Genomic DNA, 21,740 nt, shown 5'->3' on the forward strand with positions numbered 1-21,740 from the left:
ATGCCTCTAAGGCTTCCCTTCTAGCACGGATTTGTAGTATCCTCAGTATATCTAGTGTCTGCATCCATCCAGACAAGCTTCCCTGTTCTTGACTGTGGCTTAGGCATTTTGAAGGCAAAAATGTCTACTTCTCTGGGTCTCTTAGAGTAATATCTCATTTCCTTGAAGCCTGTCCTTTTTTAGTGACTGGCGAAGAATGTGCCCATTGGACCAATACAGAAGCGGCTGTCAGTCTCAGAGATGAACGGGGGATGGCAATAGAAGAGCAGCTTTGAGATCAGGTGTGCAAAGAGCGTGCTTTCCCTCCAACCAGTTTTCTGCTGAGCTCCAGCTGGACCTGTTTACGGAGATGGGTTGGTTAGAGCAGCAGAGGGCGCTGCAAGGTCAGAAACAAAACCACTCCAAACAAAACCTCTCCCCTATTTTATTAGTTAAATTAGTTCTTTGACAATTTCATACGTGTCTATAATGCGTTCTAGTTCCCTTCACCCCACCTTCTGTATCTTTCCCCTCCTCCAGCCATTCCCCTTCTGCCTTATGGGTCCCTTTCCCATGATCATGACTTTGTGTTTGTTTGGTGACCTGCCTAGCTAAGCCAGGGACACCTGTGTGACTATGGGTATGGAGCCTGGCAGGCTGACTTCTGGGTACACATCTGAACATAACCTGCCCCCCAATCCACCACTACCCAATAGTTCAGCAGGGAGAGGTAAGGGCCCCAGGAGCCCCCTCTCCATGCATGACTGGCTGTTGATAGGTCCAGGCTTGTGCAGGCCATGGTGGCAGGTGAGTTCCTGATTCCAGCAGCCGGGTCACACGCAGGAGACAGTATTCAGCAGCCCTTCTCTCTGTCTTCTGGTTCTTACATTCTTTCCAGATTTAAGTAACAGGAGTTATCACGACTCAGACTGAAGGATAAATGAGGTTTTGTTTACCCCTCTTGAGAGGTGATTTCAAGCCATGAAAGCCATCCTGCTTTTTAGGTGGTAGGTGATGCCCGCAAACTCCTAGTTCCCTGTGAGCTGCTCGGGTTGCAGTTAGCGATGTATCAGGGAGACAGCTATAGCTCTGAGGGCAATTAGTCAGTAGGGGGCTACCACATCCGGATAGAACTTGGGGCTCACTCAGTCATACAAAAGTTGCAGTCTTTTGAAGACCCAACAGCAGTGGGCATGAAGACTTATTTCTCATGCTCCTCAGATTCTTTGGATTTAGGAGAGAGCACAGCGGGCTCAAGTCTCAGGGGAGCACAGTGCTCTATGACAACATGTTTGCATCATAAAGATAAGAAATCTTGGGCCAGGGAGATAACAGCATGTGAAGGACCCTGCTCCCAAGCTTGTTGGCCAAGTTCCACCCCCAGAATCCCCAAGATAGAAGGAGAGAACAGAGTTATGCAAGTTGTCCTCTGACCCCCACATGTATATTGTGGTTTCTGGATAATGCATGTGAGTATGTTCAAATACACACACACACACACATGTGCACACACACGCACATGTGCACACACACACCTTTGAAAGGTATGGTCTTTAGATTTTTTTAACTGTTGATTGATAGAACAAACCTTCAGCTAAATTTAACAGTCATTTTTCTCCCATATTTAGTTAGCATCTTCTCTCTGAATAGTTTTGAGAACAGTGATCTTAGGGCCATATTAATCTGCATATTTGATAAATGGGTGCTGACTGCAGAAGCCCAGCTGGCTTACTGTGTGGCCTCCTCAGAAGTGCCCTTCTGAACGCCTTTCAGGGAAAGGACACCACATCTGGGAGATGTCACTTATACCACTGAGCACTGCACCCAGCATCTGTGCCTCCGTGTGAACTGGCTGCACGTGTCCCCTGTGAGGGGCCGTGGAACCCATGCTCTTGCATGTGGTGGGATGTCACTGAAGTTGGGCAATGGGAGAAGTCATTAAGAAAATGGCTCAGTCCAGGGATGGACTGGGGACCTGGAAGCTGTGAAAATGACTTCCGCCAGCAGGGGTTGAACTGTGTACAAGGATCCCTCCAAGCTGCAGGCTCTGAGAGGGAGGGCAGCCCTTTCACTCCAACATGCAGGGCCTTAAAGATGCTCACAGTGGGATGCTGGCCAGGTAGTATTTCCCCTGAGAACTCTTCATGCCTGTGGCTTCCAGATACAATTCAGGAAGTCAAGTGTAAATAGAATTCCAGGTAAATAATGAATACTTTTTTAAAAAATGTAGAGTGATGTCCCAAATACGGCATGTTCTAGGTACGATTAAATTTTAGCTGTCACTGATTTGAAATAAATATTGACTGCTCTCTTGTGTTTGTGTTTGTGTTACTGCTGAAATCTTTCCTCTTCTCTTTCTCCTCTTCCTCCTCCTTCTTTCTCTCTTTTTTCCCCACCCCTGGAGAAGGAGTTCAGAGCCTCAGGATGCTAGGCAAGCACCTCACACTGAGCCTCTCTGGTGAGCTTTTCAGGGGAGCAGCCTTCTTCCACTGCACATCTACTTATTGAAAGACAAGCTTCTCATCAGTGAAAAGATGAAGCTGTCAGTAGTTTTGCGGAGCTTGTGTGTGTGTGTGTTGAGACTGAAGAGAGAAGTGAATATATATGTATGTATGTGTGTGTATATATATACATTCCTTGTGGTTTCAGAGAGCAATCTGAGGGAAAATTCCAACAGACTTGCAACCAAGTAATCCAGGGTGGCAATGAGTTAGGAACCATGTGGAGTGGCCAGGGACATCTCATTGGAGCGAAGTTCATGAAGGACTAGGACCAGAGTTTTAGACAGCTGGAACTAGCTGGGACGGGGAAGTCGACGGAGGACTACAAGAAAGGCTGTAACAGCTGAGGGAGACCGAGAAAGCAAGGAATACATATGAGCACGGCTGGAAAAGAGGCAAGGGCCAGAGCTTTGTAGGAGCTCAGAGACACAGGCAAAGAGGAGCAGTTAGCATTCTAAAGACCTGGAAAATGGATGGCTCAGGACAAGAGCAGAAGCAATGGGACCAGTTAGGACTTTTTGCAGTAGTCCTTGTAAGAGATCATGTTTGCATGAAGGGGCAGAGGGGAGAGGGGGAAAGATTCCAAGTGCTAACAGGTCTTGCTGATGAAGCAGATGTTTAAAAAAAAGGGAGGGAAGGGCCTTTACAGACCCTCATGGGGTTGAGGAGCTAATTATTGTTTCTGATTCCAGAGCAATGCTTCCTAAATACTATGTCATGGCTTACATGGAAAGCTGTATTGTTGGGGTACAAGAGTGGGAGGGGATGGCACAGGGTTTCCAGACACGGCAGGTTCAGAACAGTACCTTAGTAACCTTCATTGCATTTTATCTGCCAGGAAGCTCTCTCTGGGGCAGTAATTTTACTGCTGTAGCCAAGTGTAGGCTGTGGACAGTGCCAAGAGACAGGAAGATACATAGCTCAATGCAGTAACCACTGTCAGGATCAGCAAGCACCCCTCAGACCAGAAACCAAAGACTTGTAGGGTCCAAGACTGGAAAGGTGTTAGAAATAATCTTGTTTGCCCATTTTCCACCTTTATACAGAGGGGTGACAGGCTTACGCGTTGATTTTACACATTGCGTACTACACAGGAACGTATCCATTTGTTCGTTTATTGAGCTCTACAAGGTGAATGCACAGAGGTCAGGTGCCCTGAGACAGGGCTACTTGGAGTGTGAGTCATGGACTGGTGCCAGCCATCATCAGAGACCCTCGGAATGGAGAGCGAATTATGAATTATGAATTGAGTATGCCAAAGCATGCCATCGCGGGGATGGCAGTTTCCTTCCCTTTATCCCACTTTCTCAACCTCCCTCTGTCCTTCCCCCCACCCCTCCTCACATTTAGTTTTTATAGCGATTCATTTTCACTGTCAGAAGTCTCAGTCCTAGATGGTTGGAGACCAACATTTCTGTAAACTGCAGCAGTCCCTCATGGAGGCGCTTACCTCACAGTTTCAGCTGACCCAGTCACATGACGGTCACGTGAGCAGCTGCCTGCCTCCCCTCATTTCTGGTCTATCTCCGGCCTGTCCAGAGCCCTGGGAAGATTAAAGAGCTCCCGCCGGCCTGCTCCATGGGCTGCCTCCTGCGCTGACCTAAAGGATGATTCTCGGCTTGACTCTCAGCCTTTTGTTCACCTGTAAGGGGCGCATTTCTTTTGCTCTGTACCCCTCTCCCTTTCTCTGACCTTTGGAGGCTCGGTCCCTTGTTCCTGCATGCTTAGCTTCTGTCTAGTCATTCTCTGCCTGTGACATTCATTTCTGTTCTCTACTGAGTTCCTCTGAGCTGGTCAGTGTCTGGGAACTCAGAAGCTACTATTGTCTCATTTCCTCTTCACAGACAAGGATGCGCTATGTATCACGCTGACCCAGAGCTCACCCGACAAGACAGTCGCAAGTGGCAGTGAAGTAACATTGCTTTGCACTTATGATGGAACTCTTCGAAATCCAGATTTATTTTGGTATCGCAGAAGGCAAGATCTGTCCTTTCAGTTCATCCTTTATAGGGATGATACAAGATCCCGTGATGCAGACTTTGTTCAAGGTCGATTTTCTGTAAGACACAGCCGTGTCTACAGAACCTTCCACCTGGTGATCTCTCTAGTGAGGCCTGAGGACAGTGGCGCTTATTATTGTACTTCAGACACCACGGTGATGCAGGTGCCCAGGAAGCCTGTACCTAAACCCCTGGAGCACAGTTGAGGAGTGGCCCACTTCCGCAGGAAGTCACATCTTAGATTGTCAGGCATCCCTCTCAGTCGCCTGTAGCCCAGCCTAGCCTTTAGTGGTGCCCCAAGTGATTGCTAATAAAAGGCCTGAGCACAGTTGGGGAAGACTCTGGCTTCCAAGGAGCAGAACATCTCCCTTCTGGCTCACTGGGCCTTTGTCACCTACGTCTCCTGTGATTGACTTTGGAGAACTACAACTTGAGGAAATACCTTTTCTGTGTCCTTGAGCCTGTGCTGTTTGCTGTGAGGGTATCAGGGTGGTGCAGGTGTCAGGCCAGGGACATCACCATCACTGTATCTCCACCATCGCTTACTCGTTGCCGTGAATTAATTAGTAAGCTTTTATCTGAGACTCCGAGTGGATTATTAAATCCACTCCTATCTTACCTTTGTTCTGTATCTTGCTATGGTTAATCATGTTACTCTTCCTGAGTGTGCTCTGAAGCCTCCACTTTACTTATTTTGTTTGGACGACGTTTCTCTCTCTTCATTGATGATGCCTGGCTAGTTGTCTAAGAACTGAACACATTTTCTAAGGTGCTGAGTGTGGAGCTCAATGGTGTCCTGAGACAAGGCCATTTCCTCTAGGAATAACTGGTGTGTGATGTTGAAACAGACGCCCCTTCAGTTTCTGAGACACCCTCTCACCTTTCTCTATTAACGTCTGCATCTTAAATATACCAGCAGTTATTAGAGACAGCCCTAGGGAGGGAAGAGCCCAGAAGTAAGAAATAGTCTCCCGGTCTCCCAGCTGACTCCTGACAGCCAGGGATGCCATGCTGTACTTCTAGAACTCTGTTGCAGCCAGACCCAGGAGGCTTTATCAAAATGAATCTGGGCAGGAGTTTGCACGCACTTTAGATACAGTAAGTGAAACATAGCCAGTATGTGGAGCAACCGAGAGGATGCGGTGAGAAAGCCACAGGTCACGGTCCATCCCAAGGCAGCGTCTTTCCTGGATCCTGCCTTCAGTCGTCACACACTCTCTCACACACACACACACACACACACACACACACACACACACACACACGCGCGCGCGCGTTTGAGAGCAGAGAGAGAATGATTTCTGGGAGGGAGAGGGCCAGTGGGAGGGGTTAGGAACGTGAGAGAGTAATGCGGGTGGTGGTGGATCTGAACAAGAAGATAATGACATCCCTGTAGGAAAATCTTATAATCAAACTTTTTATTTGTTTGCTAACTAAAATATCGATTTAAAACTTTTGGAGGTTCATTTTGGTGGAAGAAATTTATAATCCCGTGATGAGCTAGGATTTTTTTTTTTCTGGCTGCTGGGTCAGAGTCATCTCATTTGTTGCTGACAAGAGGCGGTCCTTGACACATCGTCCTCATTTTGGTGATGCAGTGAGCTCAGGGGACAGTAACTTTGGGCTGACAGTCTTGAGACCTTGGTTCCGTTCCTAGCAGTATATCTGCCTCACTGAATGACTTTTGACAAAGTGCAAACCCTTTTCTCCTGGGGGTGGGGTGGGCAGGGCAAATGTTTTGTTCCATTTGAAAAATGAGGATGCGCTCTTTTCAACAACTTCAGAATAGCATTCTGATGTCACAGCCAGGAGCAGAAGCGAGTGTTCTGGGACTAGGTGGTCTTTATACGTACCAGGTGACGTGTGGAATGCTGTCATTGCTGTTCCCTGGGTAGATCTGACTTATCCTTCTAGATATTCCTGAACCCAGGGCCTCCCAGCATCGTTACCGCCTTTGGTTTGGAGTCTGTGGCTGATGGCGGCAGGGGAATTTCCAGGGGTAATGGCTCATGTCACACCACGGTCCCTGCTTTATACTTCTTGTAGTAGCTGAGGAAACCACAGCGCTCCTACCTTAGTGCTACCAATAAAGCTGCGGCCTTGCCGGGCTGGGCTGAACAGAGCTGCATGCCACACTGAAGGTGCTGCTGCGCTAACAGAGCAGGAAACCAGGGCCTAGTCCCCCAGACAGGCCCCTCAGGCCTGGGGTCAGGAAGCTGTGGTGTGACTGACATGCCCACTCTGGCTTCCAGCAGTCTAATAGCTCAACAGAGCTGAGTGCCTTCTTCCCAGGCAGTCCACAGTGAGTGACTGCAGAGGTTGCAGCTTAACAAATGCAGCAGAGGCAGGCCCGAGAAGAAAGGCAGGAAAGCACCAACATCAAAGACCAAGGTGAAAGGATCTGTGCCCAGTGATGTCAAAGCCCAGGGCCAGACTGGCCAGAAAAAGACAATAAAGGTGCGGACTTCACAGGGAAAAGGAAAGAGGTCACATTCTTGTCCCTGCTTCCAAAACTGCTGCCCAGTGAGTGGTTGGCAGGCCGGGCACAGGTCGCAATTCCGTACCCTCAGTATGGTGCCTGGGACTCAGCCAGTTTGTGCACGTGAAGTCAGTTCACAGAAAGAGGTATCCTTCCTCTCTGTATTTTACTTTCATCTTTGGTAATAGAGCGGAGAATGATTAGATGTCATTGTAGAAGCTTTATTGTCTGTTTGGAGAGCTTTCAGGAGCCAAAGATGAGCATAAAGTATTAGGAGAAACAGAAAGTGCTGAAGTCATTGGCGCCCTACTGCTGCTGGGAAGACTCTCCTGCACAGCGTGGGAGCAAAGGCAGAGAGTGGGCCATACTGTCCTCAGGGGAGGGAGGAGGGCGCTGGCTAGGAGTGGGCAGCTTTCCGTGTTTAGCTAACATGACACATGTTCTCTCTCCCAAGACCACTTCCCCCCCGGGTTATTAAACTGGTATTTGCTTCTCCCCACTTTCTAGTTCTGGGTAAATAAAGATGGAGGGAAACCGTTTTCAAAGTATAACAGTTATACGGGTAAAGGAAAACAAGTCTATATTTTCATAGCTTTCTATGCTTTTATAAAGCAGCGTGTAAAGCCAGGCCCACAAACCCCACTCCCCAGGGCTTTTGCTTTTCTACTGGACTGGAGGATTAGCTGGCTTGCTGCCGTCACAGAAAAGCTGGTTTTCCTAGCATCCCTTTAGATGCAATGGTGACGGGTCAGTTCGAAGCACTTAGGAGTTGGAAGCCTTGGATATAGCATCTTTGTAAACTTTTGGTTTCTTTCAGGAATCATGGTCTCCTCAAGCCAGCCAGCCTGCAAGTCAAGGAAAGTCATTACAGAATCATAGACCCTGAGCTCTGGAAGGGGTTGCAGGGGTGATGCCATTTTGGGATGGTGGGTACCCACTATGCTGCACCACTACAGACATCACTAATCAATTGTGGAACGTGGCAGAGGTTCTGCTGCTCAGTATAGTAAATTAAGCCCATTGGCTTTCTTGTAACCATTTTTAAACCCAGGCCCAGAGAGGGTAAGCAAACTGGCCATGGAATCAGGGACCTAATCACAAGGTCAGAACTAAAACTCGGTTTTCTGATGCCTAGGGCAACATTCTTTACACTGCTGTGCTGCCTGTGGTCTCCAGACTGCGAGTGCAGTAGCAGGTGGGGCTAGATACCCCTTTGGGAATTACTGGCTGTACTTAGAGATCAATCCAAACCTCAAAATTTTGGGTCATTCCTTGAACAGAAATTGATAAACATTGGAAACACTGGGAAAAATAAGGGTAGGAGTATTTTATTTTATGTGCTTGATGTTTCACTTGCCTATGTGTCTGTGGACCATGCGTGTGTAGTGTTTTAGAGGCTAGAAGAGGGTATCAGGTACCTGGAACTTGACTTACACATGGTTGTGAGTTGTCGTGTGGGTGCTGGGAATTGAACTGTTGTTCTCTAGAAGAGCAGTCAGTGCTCTTAGCCACTGAGCCATCTCTCCAGCCCAGGAAAGAGGAGCTTCATAGGCATGCCTAGAGTTCTCTCTCTCTCTCTCTCTCTCTCTCTCTCTCTCTCTCTCTCTCTTTCCCTCCCTCTCTTCCTCCCTCCTTCCCTCCCTCTCTTCTTCACTTCCTCCCTCTTTCCCTCCTTCAATCCCCCTCTCTGTTCCTCCCTCCCTCCTCCTTTCTTTTGAAACAAGGTCTTGCTACATATCCCTGGCCAGCTTGATGCTATATATCAAGGCTGGTCTTGAACTCACATCAATCCTATTGCCTTAGCTTCCCAAGGGCTAAAATTATGGGACGGTACCATCACACTTTCCTTGTTTGTTACCATTTCCAAACATCCTTCCCAATTTATAGCATAATTAGGATGGAGTTGGGAATATGAAGTGAGTAATTCTTACCTTAAAAGAAGAGTAACTTGGCAGTAAAGAGAAAGTTGATGGCGACACTCTTGACAAACAGCACCCGTAGCCCCAGCACTATGAGGGACATCATGTTTACATCCTTGCTGTGAACTGTGATGGAATAAAAGTAGAACAGCGGCTTCAGGAGGGGCCAGATTTCTCTCTACAGTGCCAACAACTGTCACCAGTCTGCTCCAAATGGCCATAGCTCTTCCTGGCCTGTACACCCAGCACGGTGCCAGGCAGCACGCAGAGCCCTCAGGCTCCTGTGCCCACCCAAACAGGAGGGAAACACCTGCTCACAGCCTGGCCAGCTCTGCTGTGATGGAGTCGGGGAACCAGTGGGCTCAGTCTGTTTTTTTGTTTTCTTTTGAAGTTTGATGCTTTGAGGTCTCAGGTGACAATGACAGAATTTGTTTTAACCACTTTGTTTGAACCAACCTTTTGAGCCATGGCAAGTCTCTGAAGCTTGTGTGGCACTTTCCTGTTCTGGTGGTTTTATGTCATCTAGAAAAATCAAGGGTGGTCAAGAGTAAGTTGGCAAGCAAGAAACAAAAGGAGGAGACTCTGGAAACTCAGTTGGTAAACTGAGGATAAGAGGGTCATATATCTGTTTATACAGACAGGATTCCTTCGATTTGGGACTTTTGGCATCATCAGGACAACCTCAAGATGCTCTCTAATCTGTAGGGAGAATAAAGAATTTCAATCCCATGATGAGACAACCACCCCTGTGGGATTTTTGGATTAAAATAATATCTTTGGTGCCAGACATTTATATGAAAAAGACGTGGTTGGTGAAGATGAGGAATGGGGATTAAATAAGAGGAGATAGGCAGAGAAATTCCTTCTTAGCAGAGATGAGCACCTTCATTTTTTTTTTTAACAGCATAATGCTAAACCAGAAGTAATCTACGCTGGGTTCACACTGCCTGCTTCTCTTTTCCTCCAGTTTCCCCGTCTTAGCTCCTTTAAGCTAGATACTCACCAGGAGAATTTGCATGTGGTTCAAAGTCTGTCGAGTGCACAGTTGCACTGTTGTGCTGAACCGAACATGTCACTGAATTCGAATCTCCATACTGACCAAGCTTGACAGCGCTGTACTTCCCGCTGGGGGAGATGACTATAGCAGGGTCAAATTCCGCTATCTTCCTGGATGACTTGAGACTTATATTCACGTCCTTGGGATAGAAGTCCTTCACCAGACAGGCAACATTCGTTCCATTTTTCATAATGAATACAGATGGTGTGGTAGGAGGCTGAATTTCTGAAAATATAATCAACTGAGATGATAACTTACAGCCTTAGGAGAATTAAACTGGTGTTGTCTAGAATCTAGAACACTCTATACCTTGTTAGTGGTATCCCTGATAGCCTTTCATAGACGCATGGGCAAGGTGAGAGGAAAGAAGGGACACTTAGTTTGGCTTCATAATAAGGAGCAGAAAGGAGATAGGATTGGAAGAGAGATGGGGTGTAGCAACTATAAAGAAATTTCTAGAACTGAGGTCTAATACGAGGCCCTGGGTGTGATCCATAAACTCACCATAGTACTCTATATACCACTGATTCCAGCAGGAAGGTGGAAACAGGAGGATCAGGAGTTCTAGGTTACCCTTGAGTAGCAGCGCAGTCTCGGCTATATGATACCCTGTATCAAACTAAACCAAACCCAAAACCCCAACCCAAAGAAGGCTGGAGAGCTCATTTGGTGAAGTGCTTGCTTGGCCTGAGTTTGATTTCTAGAGCCCACATAAAAATGCCAGCATGGTGGCAAGTGTTTGTCATCTCAGCACTGGGGAGCAGAGACGGGATCTTCAGGGCTTGCTGACCAGCTAGTCCGGCCTCATTGGTGAACTCCAAGCCAACAAGAGACTCTGTCTCAAATGAGATAGGTAGTGTTTCTGAGGCTAATACTCAGTGTTGTCCTTTGGCTTCCTTGTGCTCATGTGTGTGTGCACCTGCACACACATGTCTACCTGTGCACATACAAACAGTTTTTAATAACCAAGCTGGGTTTTAGTTATCTATGATTTGTTAGTTAGTTGGACAACTGAGGTCAGGCTGAATATCTGTCTGGGTCAGCTGGTTAATTTTAAATATGGGAGCCCTTGGAGGAGATTATAGAAGGTGCTCATACTTTGCATTGTGTCAGTTAAAAGCACATACTTCTAGAAAGGTCTGCATAATCATCTCAAACTCAGAGTGGCAGTTGGAGTTGCTGTGAGGTGTTTTCCCTGTTCTGTAGACTGGAACAGATTGCACTGGAAGGAAAGGCTGGATTTCTCTCCATTTGGGTGGATACTGATTCTTTTCCCAAGGGCCTGCCTACTATACAATTTGAGTGTTTTTATTTATGTTTGTTTGATATAGTCTTTAACTGTATATCAGGCTGATCAAACCCTTGATCCTTTAACCCCACTCAGCCTCCTAAGTGGTGAAACTAAAGGTGTTTGCTACCTCCTTGGAGTAATTTCTTTGGAGACAGGGTCTCATGCATCCCAGACTGGCTTCGAACTTCCTGTATCGTCAGGGATGATCTTGAACTTGCGACTCTTCTGTTTCTACATCCTGAGTGCTAGGACTGGAGGTACCCACCATCAGCAGATAACAACTATCATCCTCAGAAAGTAAATAGAACAAGCTAAACCCGTTTTTTTCTTTATTCTAAGAGGGACTGTGGAATGAATGAACGCTGGTCCCAGAACTGGATCCTCTACCTGCCTCTTCTTTCATACCTTGCTTTGACTATAACACAGCACTATTCTAGGTATGCACTTTTTCTATCCTTAAAACTGGCAGTCTTGATGCTTTGAGAAAGACAGTAATGAAAAAAAAAAAGAAAGACAGTAATGATTCTCATACTGCCTGATTGGAGCTTCTGAATTGTGCCCATAAAGACTTGGATTCTAAGTTATCTTTAAATAACCACAACAGAAAGAGCCTTGTTCTTACCTACAATAAGGAGCAGCCACTGACCTGTGAACAGATTTCTAATCCTAAGATTCATTTCTGAATTTCAGCAGTAATTTCTCTCTTGAACAGAGCCCATACGCCCATGGTATTTACTAATAAAGAGCTGGGGTTGTTGGTATCAAATGAAAACTATGTTGAATTACAATGTAGTTTATCTCTTATGGATTATGATCAAGAGAGCAGGTCTTTTACTAAACAGAAAATCTTGGTAGTGCATATGCAAGTGAAAAGAATTGACTTTTCTAGTGCTCTATCCAGAGTCTGGGTCTGAGTTTTAGCCATGGGGTCCATGGTAGTAAAGCTCTGACCAATCAGTTGGTCCGGTTGATTGAGAGGGGTGGTTGTTAATGGGAAGGTGCCTGCTGATCTCCACGGTATAATTAGATCATGGTGGATCTGGGCGAGCCCAAGAGAACAAGCTGTCCCGAGAAGGCTTCCTCATGTCTACATCATAATTCTTTTTGTATTTTCTTCATCAAGAAGCTCAAATGAAAGATTGGGATCTGGCACTCAGGGAAGGAGACAACTTTCCAAGATTCTATTTTGGCTTTAGCTCTAGACAAGATTTTGTTTCCTTCCTTTCTTTCTTCCTTCCTTCCTTCCTTCCTTCCTTCCTTCCTTCCTTCCTTTCTTTCTTTCTTTCTTTCTTTCTTTCTTTCTTTCTTTCTTTCTTTCTTGTTTTTTAAAGACTTTCTACTCTCAACCTTCATGAGAAAACCTTTGCTCCTTTATTTCCTGTTTGTTTTCTTACACACTGAAGTCGCTGACAGTAAAACTGATAACCCCAGCACTAACGGCTGGAAACCACAAGTCTTCATTACTTGTCTCCTTCCAGGAGCACGGCATTTCTTGTTCATTATCCTGTTTGTGGCTTGAGATGTATTGTGGTTGATTTTCAAGAGAGTTAGGAGTTAGAAATTTGTTCAATAAAAAAAAAAAAAAAACTAACCAAAGCAAGCTCAAACCCATTTTGTCAGTTATTCAAGAGCACGATTCGGTTTGAGTAAGTTGGACAATGAAAGCTTGCTTGTGTTTTTGCTGTTTGAGACAGGGTCTTTCTAAGTAGTTAAGGCTAACATCACACTCAATCCTCCTGCCTCAGCTTGCTGAGTGCTAATAATACTGGTGTGTGCTGCTGGGCCCAGCTGCTTGTGTGGGATTTTCAAATTTACACACATCAAGAGATTATCATCAATTATCACAGGGAGATTATATCTGAATAACTTGAATATTATAATATAGCTGGAAAGGTGGATGTCTGAAGACATGCATGAACACACATGCTGAGACTTGAATGTATTTGTTGGGGTTTCAAATTGAACACAGAGCATTGATTTAGTAAAACATTTTCTCAGGCTCTCTCCCTAAGTTAAGATCCATATGTTTAAAATAATTGAAAAAAAGTTTATTCAATCAATTCATTGGCCTCTGATTGGCATGGCAACCAAAGAAAACAGCTATCTGGTTTGAACTGACTCTTTCTTTTTAAATAAGTAGAATGTACTCCATGTAGTTGTCGTATGGAACTTAGTCTACTTTGCATTTGATTTAAACAAATATTTGAGGATAACCTTTAAAGGAAAGATTTCATTGTTTATCTTTGAGAATAATCTCTTATTTTTTTTTTGCCTTACAACTTTTATTAAAGGCTGCCCATTCTACCCAAAGTTAGAAAACAATCTGACACTTAAATATTCAATTAAAAGATTTTTTAAAAATTGAGTGATTTTTTTTGAGAATAATCTCTTATTATTCCATGAATATGACTGTATTTCAATGCTTTATTTCAAATGGATTTACTTGAACATTACCATTTTGTTTTCAGCCATTCTCTTCAGACACTCATACAGTGCTAAAATTACATGCGGGCAAACAGCAGAGAGATGAGACCGCCCTCTCTACACGCTCTTTATGATCCCATTGGTTCTCTAAAAATTGTGGTATCTATAACACATGTCACTCAGAACTTCACGGTTCTTTGCCAGTCTGGGATTTCACTTAAGTCCTAAGGTTTGCTCTACCTGGTTATTCTCACCGGGTTAACCACCTGTCTCCAAAGCCTTCCTAGCAGAGGAATATTTGTGCTCTGTCAGGAGGCATGCCGACTAGTCAGCTTAGCCGAAGTAAGTGTAGGAAACAAGCCACACCCTGGGGAGTTTGAGCCCAAGCGCGCCTGTGACAGCCTTGCTTCCCCCCAGTGCTACATTTACTAGTATAATTTCAAAAAGATTCCTCTGTTTTCTAGGTTGACCTGAAGATTTAAGAAATAAATGAGGACTAGAGTTTTAGCATCCATATATTAAAAATAAAAGCAGTTACAGAAGCATGTGAGCAGCTCAGTGTTCTCGTGCAGGCCCCCTTCCTTCGGCTCCACTCTGTCTCTGAGATGGAAGCGAATCTACTAGGTATAATTTGTAATATAAACTGGGGGGTAGCTCTAGTCTCAGGACTCAAGTTATCCACAGAAATAAAGAAAAAGATCAACTTACGGGGCTCCACAAAGAGCTTCGTGCCAGCTCCAAAAAACATCTGCCGGGTGTTCCAGGAGCACATTATAGCCTTGCTTTACAGATAACCAGTCTGGGACTAGCCCTGGGCCTGAGCCTGAACATCTGTGCCATTGCTCACAGCCTGCATCTCAGCCTGTAGAGCCCACAGTTCAGAGGATTACAAAGTTGTCCTTGATAGGACAGGGGTCCGAGTACACAGAATGTCCTTCTTTGGGCTAATAGCAGCTGAACGTTTGGATAGGAAAGTGGGCAGGATGCCTCCATCTCAGAGGCGCCGGGACAGGGCTGAAGCAGGGCAAGAGATGGTGACAGACACCTGATTTCAAGAAGTCAAATTGAGCTCCCAGGTTTTTCAGAAGACTTTCCAAGAAAAGCACAATAGCAGGATACAGAGATAGAATACTAAATTTCTTACCCTGACTGAAAAGCAAGGATAGGAGGCCTTTGGTTCTTTTCTCTTGAGCCACAGATAATGTGTCCTGATTTGAGTCCTATTTTTCCTCCATTACTCAGGGAGTTTCATGGTAGTAACGAGTTTGCTTCCTAATTGCTGAGCCTAGAAAAGGGCCAGGGACCTGAAAGCTGAGTAGCCAAGTGGCTGTGTTTGACAGGACCCCACTAGTGCTGTGTGGTGTGTGTGGGCGAGGGAGGTCTGTCCTTGTGCTGCTGTCCTCAGTTAGTTTTGTCTTATAATTTCTTCTGATTCTGGAGCCAGATGGACGTCTCAGAAATGTATAGTAATCATGTGACTACGTGGATCACACGATCTCTCACCAAACTCAGGAGGTAGAGCTAGAGCCAGGGAAAAGAGACTGCCAGTTCAGGACATTATTCGAAGTTGAAGCTCTCAGACCTGAAGACTTGATTTAAAATTCTTTCTTTCCCCACCTGAGCTTCACATATCGCATTAACTTCCACCACTGCCAGCAGAACCCAGAGAAGAAAGTAGGGTATCGCGGGGACGTGTGGTCAGTGGCCCAACAGAGAATAAGTGTTTATTTTTCAACTTCCTTTCCCCTGCCCAAAGGAGTAGCCTCAAAGATTTGACTCTTAACAGAGAAGATAATTCTGAATTTCAAGTAGAAATGGTTTAAAGAGAAAATAAAACAGTACTTTTTGCTCAGATGCAATTTGCCAAACATCAACCAGGCTACAATCGCTATAACATAACTTAGTTTTCCTCCTTTTCGTTGCTCTGGCATTCCTCTGCTTAGAAATAAGGATACCAAACAAATCCCTGGAAGCAATAGGCAATGGAGAACCCTTACCTATTAAATGAATAAAAACCCTTAAGTTTTTATTATCCTCTGAAAGGCAGAGACCGAGTTGACGGTACCGGTCACTTAGGACTGCCAGACTTCCTACTTCCCTGCACCTTTCCCACTTCATTTCCTCTAGAATACGGAAACCTCCCATGTCACCATGTAATAGGTAATGACTTCCCCATTGGACTTGGTATTTTGGAGGTCATTTGTAAGACTGTTGCTCTCTGGCTTGGCTCCAGCTCTTGACTGTTGGTAGCTAAATCATTGAATATAGAGCCTGGATTTGCAAACCCTGGACTGTGTTACCCGTGGGCAGTGCCTCTAGGAGAACTCCATCACTTCTCTACTGTTCTGGAGCCAGTGGCTGTGCTTCTGGGGTGAATATGGGTCCCCAAGGCCTTGTGCTGAGTTTCCAGACTCAAAGCTAACAGAAGAGGTAAGCATGACCCTGGCTAGGATGGGATCTTGGAGAACCACTTGTCTGTGGCCAGCCTTGCTGGTGTAATGCAAGTTCTCAAAGGAAAAGAGGAAGAAAAGAGACCAAGATGAGGGAGGGATCTTGGGGATCACCTAGCCTGCAGTCAACCTTGCTGGTTTAATGCAAGTTTTCAAGGAAAAAGAAAAGAGACCTAGATGGCAGATCTATCGATCTCTCAATAGACAGAGAGATGATAGAGTACATTTAATGGCTTCTTTCATGTCTTTTCAATGTTTCTAACCCTCCCTTCTACACCATGACAACTCTTTTTCCCCTGAGAGTGAGAGAGGCTCATATGAGCAAAGCTTCTGTGGCCCTAGTTCCCGACCAGAGAGAGACCAGAACCAGAACCCGACCTATGGCTTTTCAAGGTAGTTGTAGAAAATCTATTCTTATTAATCTTCAGGATAGGGTTTTTTATTGTGCATCAAGTATTTTCTTATGAAAGACCATTTGGCCCTCAAATTTTTATTGTAATTCACTGCAACAACTAATGAATTTCAGATTTAGACCCCACCCCCAATGTCCTGAGAAGCTTCAGCCATTGAAACTGAGCTATAGTAACTCCAAGGCCATGATTCTCACCCTTCCTGATGCGGAGACCCTTTAATACAGGTCCTCATGTTGTCATGAACCCCTACCATAAAAATATTTCATTGCTGCTTCATGACTGTAATTTTGCTACCATTATAAATCATAATGTAAATATCTGATATGCAGGATATCTGACATGTGACTCCTGTTAAAGGGTCACACACTTCCCTTCTGAGGGGTCATGACCCATAGCTTGGGAACCACTGCTCTAAGGGTACGAACACAATGTGGTTCTCTGATGAGCGGGTGCCCATTCCCGTAGATAGGCTGCACTGGTTCAGTACTGGCTTAGGCATCAGTTGGGCTCTTTGCTACTCATCCCTTCCAGTCCACCTCGTCTGTTGGCATAGGGTTGGTGGATGAGGGTAGCGTGAGGAATAGAATCTCTTGAAGGCTTTGGAGATCTAAGCGCTGCATTTTTTCAGCCCGTTTAACTCCTTTTATCTTCTAATTGTTGATATTTAGGAATGTCTCCAGGCTTTTGGCTACTAGCTCCTTAATCTGCCATCTCTTATCCCTAGATTTTTGGCAGAATATTTCATTTTCCCTAAGAGAAAAGAAATCATTTTGGTTTTGCTGAAATGCTAAATGGCCATTTTAAGCAAAAAAATAGTTATAGGAAGGTTCAAGTAAGCGAATGACCACCAGGTCATGCATCAGCTGGACAGGAAAGGGCAAAGTGCTTGAGGGTGAGGCCTCTTGGGTCTGTTCAAGAGTTCATAACATGAGCATAACATGAGTTCCTGTACCTACATAAAACATTATCCACATCAACACCTTATACTACTTAAACACTGGAGTCTACACTATAGCAGCCATCGTAACCAGCTTCATGAGCTGATGCTGTCACTGGGGGTAAAGACAGCAAGTGTGGCTGGGCCTCTTTCTTTTTTTAATTTATTTATTTCTTTATTAGTTAATTAAAGATTTCTGTCTCTTCCCCACAGCCGCCTCCCCTTTCCCTCCCACTCCCCCAATCAAGTCCCCCTCCCTCATCAGCCCAAAGACCAATCAGGGTTCCCTGCCCTGTGGGAAGTCCAAGGACCACCCACCTCCATCGAGGTCTAGTAGGTGAGCATCCAAACTGCCTAGGCTCCCACAAAACCAATAGCTGCAGTAGGATCAAAAACCCATTGCCATTGTTCTTGGGGTGGGCCTCTTTCTTAAGCCCTCTAGAACCTAGTTTCCATTCATGGAGCCAGGGAAATGGATGCTGGGACTGGAAATAGCACTGGCTCCCATTTGTTGAGCCCCCTGTGATCTACACAGGCTGTTAGAAAGATGCACAGAGAAAGCAGGGTCTTTTTCTGTGCTATTTTTCACAAAATCACAGAATTTCAATGGTCACAAGATATTCATGATACTGCACTTCCCTTGTGTTTCTTGCCAGATTTGGTCTTGTTATTTGGAGCATTGTTAGCATCATAGTGTGTCCAAGTCAAAAGGTTCCTTGGAGCTCTTTCATGTAACCAGAGGAAATCAGAGTTCTGTGATCTCCCAGAGTTGCCAAAGAGAAGGAACGAACTTGTTTCTTAGTTGTCATTGAATTTCTCGTCATACCTCACGACAGCCATGGCCTGGGCCAGGTTGAGGTGAAAGCACAGAAGTTGAACCATTTTTCTGGAGGACAATTAGGCCTTGCCAGAAGGGACATGAGCTCAAGAAAGCTAACTGAAACACAAACACACCCTACTTTAATCAGACGTTTAGTCCCTGATCCTAAAATCATCTCTTGGGTAATTAGCCCTGCTGGGTGAAGTTTTACGTCATTTGAGACATCTGATCTGGTGACTTAGGAACATAGGCAACAAAGATATTGTCAAAAAAACATGATCACAGAGGAAGAAGAATGAGTTACATGATTCGACCTCTGGATAAACAGGCTCCTCTGAGAAAAATCAGTGCTTTGCCTCAGCCAGTAAGCCTAATCCAAAACCAATTTACTCCTTTTACAGCAACCCTTGCTTCAGATGCCAAGCTATGTGCTATCCGCTGAGTGGGATTTCCTGTCCTGCTGGTCTTATTTCTTTTCTTCTAGGGGCTATCCTCTAAAACAAACAGAGGGGGAACTTCTGTGTCACGTAGAAATGTAAGCTTTTCTCTTGTGACATTTTAACAAAATTTGTCCTCTGAATGAGACATAAGGAATGTAAACTGGCAAGGAGTTTTTTTTATTATAAATTGTTATTATTATTACTATTTATTCAATAGTGACAAAATATAGAACGTTGGTCCTAGAGCAGTGGTTCTTAGACAGGGTTTCTCTGTGTAGCTTTGGAGCCTGATCTAGTACTTGCTCTGTAGCCCAGACTGGCCTCAAACTCACAGAGAGATCCACCTGCCTCTGCCTATCTAATGCTGTAATTAAAGGTGTGTGCCACCACTGCCCAGTCTAGAGAAGTTGTTCAACTATGTTTATAGCAGCACTATTTGTAATAGCCAGAACCTGGAAACAACCTAGGTACCCTTCAATGGAAGAATGGATAAAGAAGGTGTGGAAGATATACATATTAGAGTTCTACTCAGCGGTTAAAAAAAATGACATCTTGAATTTTGGATGCAAATGGATGGAAATAGAAAACACTTACTGAGTGAGATAACCCAGAACCAAAAATATGAATATGGTATGTACTCACTCATTAGTGGATTCTAGCCATAAACAAAGGACATTGAGTCTATAGTTCGTGATCCTAGAGAAGCTAAATAAGAAAGTGAACCCAAAGAAAAACATATATTTATCCTCCTGAATATTGGAAGTAGACAAGATCACCAGGCAAAAGTTGAGAGCACACGGGGGTGGGGGTGGGGTGGGGGGAAGGGAAGATGGGGAGAGAGAAGGGAGAAGGGGAGGATGTGGGAGAGTTTGGGGGAATGGGATGCTTGAGATGGAGGAAGGGTGGATGGGAGCAGAGAAGAATTTATCTTAATAAGGGAACCATTTTAGGGTTGACAAGAGACTTGGTTCTAGAGGGGTTCTCAGGTGTCCAAGGGGATGTCCCCAGCTAGGTCCTTGGGCAGCAGAGGAGAGGGTGCCTGAACTGGCCTTGTCCCGTAGCTACACTGATGAATATCTTGCATATCACCAAAGAACCTTCATCCAGAGATGGATGGAGATAGAGACAAAGACCCACATTGGAGCACTGGACTGAGCTCCCAAGGTCCAGATGAAGAGCAGAAGGAGAGAGAACATGAGCAAGGAAGTCAGAACCACAAGGAGTGTGTCCACTCACTGAGACAGTGTGACTGATCTAATGAAAGATCACCAAGGCCAGCTGAACTGGGACTGAACGAGCATGGGATCAGACTGGACTCTCTGAATGTGGCTGACAATGAGGGCTGACTGAGAAGCTAATGATAATGGCTCTGGGTTTTGATTCTACTGCATGTACTGGCTTTGTGGGAGCCTAGTCTGTTTGGATGCTCACCTTCCTAGACTTGGATGGAGGGGGAGGGCCTTGAATTTCCCACAGGACAGGGCACCCTGACTTCTCTTAGGACTAGAGAGGAAGGGGGAGAGAGAGGGGGGCAGTGGGAGGGAAATGGGAGGATGGGAGGAGGTGGAAATTTTTAATAAATAAATAAAAAAGAAAGAAAGATATTGAAAGACAATAAATAGCCTGAGTTTCTCGACTTATGAACACTTACTGTAACAAAACAAAAGCGGTGAACATGAGCTTCCCTGCTTCACTGTTCAGCCTCAGGTCTGTCTCTTCTGGCTCTGAGCCTCTACCGTAGGTGGCCTTGAGGGGTCTGAAGATGCCCCTCAGGCTTGGGTGTCCCTTCCTGTCTCCAGATCCTTTGCTTCTTTCACTGCCCACACAGGACCCTCCTGCTCCTACAGTTCTCTGAGTGAGTGGAGCCTGCCCCACCTCAGTCCCCCATCTGGCCTTCCTAGAGCCCCTTCTTGACCTAGGAAAACAAACTGAGCTTCAAAATAGCAGGGCAGAGAGTGCTTGTTTCTTTCCCAGAAGCCAGGCTAATGGCCTGTGGCTACTGGTGCTCATCACTAGGCTAAGATTTGCCTGTCTCTATACTTTAATGGAGTTTTCTGACCAGTAGACCCTTGGCTTAGGGCAATAGCCACTACCTGACTGCAATAACCGGCAGCTTCTACCAAGTAGAAACTACTGTCCTTTTTAATAACAAGAAATTGTTGAATTTAGATGTCAACTTAAATGATACTAAAAGACACCTTTTGTGTAGAGCACACCCTTTCAACACTTTTAGCGCGGCTGCCTTAGAACAGCTAGGAACACGGGTTCTGAAGGCTCATAGGGAGTTCCCACAGACTTTTAAGTGTCTCTTGGCTGGAAGTCCCACACACTCACTTAATTCCCATTCTTGGATCTGGTCTCACTGGGAGCCACACTGCTTCCTCCTTATTTCTCTCTAGTAGCGGCTTCCATCTGCAGTTTGAACAAGCAGACCTGAGTGTCTACACACCTTCCTTCCACAGAGGACTGTGCTCACATATTTGTAGTGAATGGCCACTTATTCTGGCTTCACGCTCTGCATCCAGGACTCTGATTCATCCTATGCTCTCCCAGGAGCAGACATTTGACCTATGGAAGGTCAGCATTATTTAAATCTGGAGCCACTGCTACAGGACCACCTGGGCTCAGATTCATCCCGACCCTGCTGAAGCTATCCCACTTTGGTTTCTACAGTTTGACTTGATTCCAATGGAGAAGGCACAATTCTCTCAGGTTCTTCTGAGCACATAGGTAATTTTAAATCCCCCAATTCCATTTTTTAATAGGTACCCCAGCTCCTATGGAGAAGCTAACCATAGCTCATCTCTTCTAGACATCTTCCTGAACAGTACTGGACCGCCGGGCTTATCCATATTATTCCTTTCACATTTCCTCGTACTTCCACCTAGGTAGAAGGTCCCTTAGCCCCAAATCCAGACAAATAAACAACTTACTTGGTTCCACAATCACTTGGGTTCCTTGTCCAAAGACGAGCTTGTCTGTCGCACAGCCACTGAGGCCATTCCAAAAACCTCCATGGCTCTTCCCCAA

The 21,740-nt window shown here is 45.3% G+C and overlaps 1 protein-coding gene and 1 gene segment (V, D, J or C); both read right to left on the reverse strand.

Annotated features, from left to right (window-relative positions):
* LOC126493878 (T cell receptor alpha chain MC.7.G5-like) overlaps window positions 1-21,740 on the reverse strand; it is a 170,272-nt gene that overhangs the window by 66,583 nt on the left and 81,949 nt on the right. The gene's annotated exons all lie outside the window — the stretch shown is intronic.
* LOC126493879 (T cell receptor delta constant-like) overlaps window positions 7,181-21,740 on the reverse strand; it is an 84,110-nt gene continuing 69,550 nt past the window's right edge. Inside the window, 5 exon segments of the C gene segment in view lie at window positions 7,181-7,804; window positions 8,891-9,004; window positions 9,335-9,400; window positions 9,882-10,160; window positions 21,644-21,702. Coding sequence covers window positions 8,892-9,004; window positions 9,335-9,400; window positions 9,882-10,160; window positions 21,644-21,702 — 517 coding nt within the window.

Source organism: Alexandromys fortis, unplaced genomic scaffold, assembly GCF_014885135.2.
Source record: "Alexandromys fortis isolate MF-2015 unplaced genomic scaffold, M_Fortis_MF-2015_v1.1 scaffold_347, whole genome shotgun sequence".
Taxonomy (NCBI): Eukaryota; Metazoa; Chordata; class Mammalia; order Rodentia; family Cricetidae; genus Alexandromys; species Alexandromys fortis.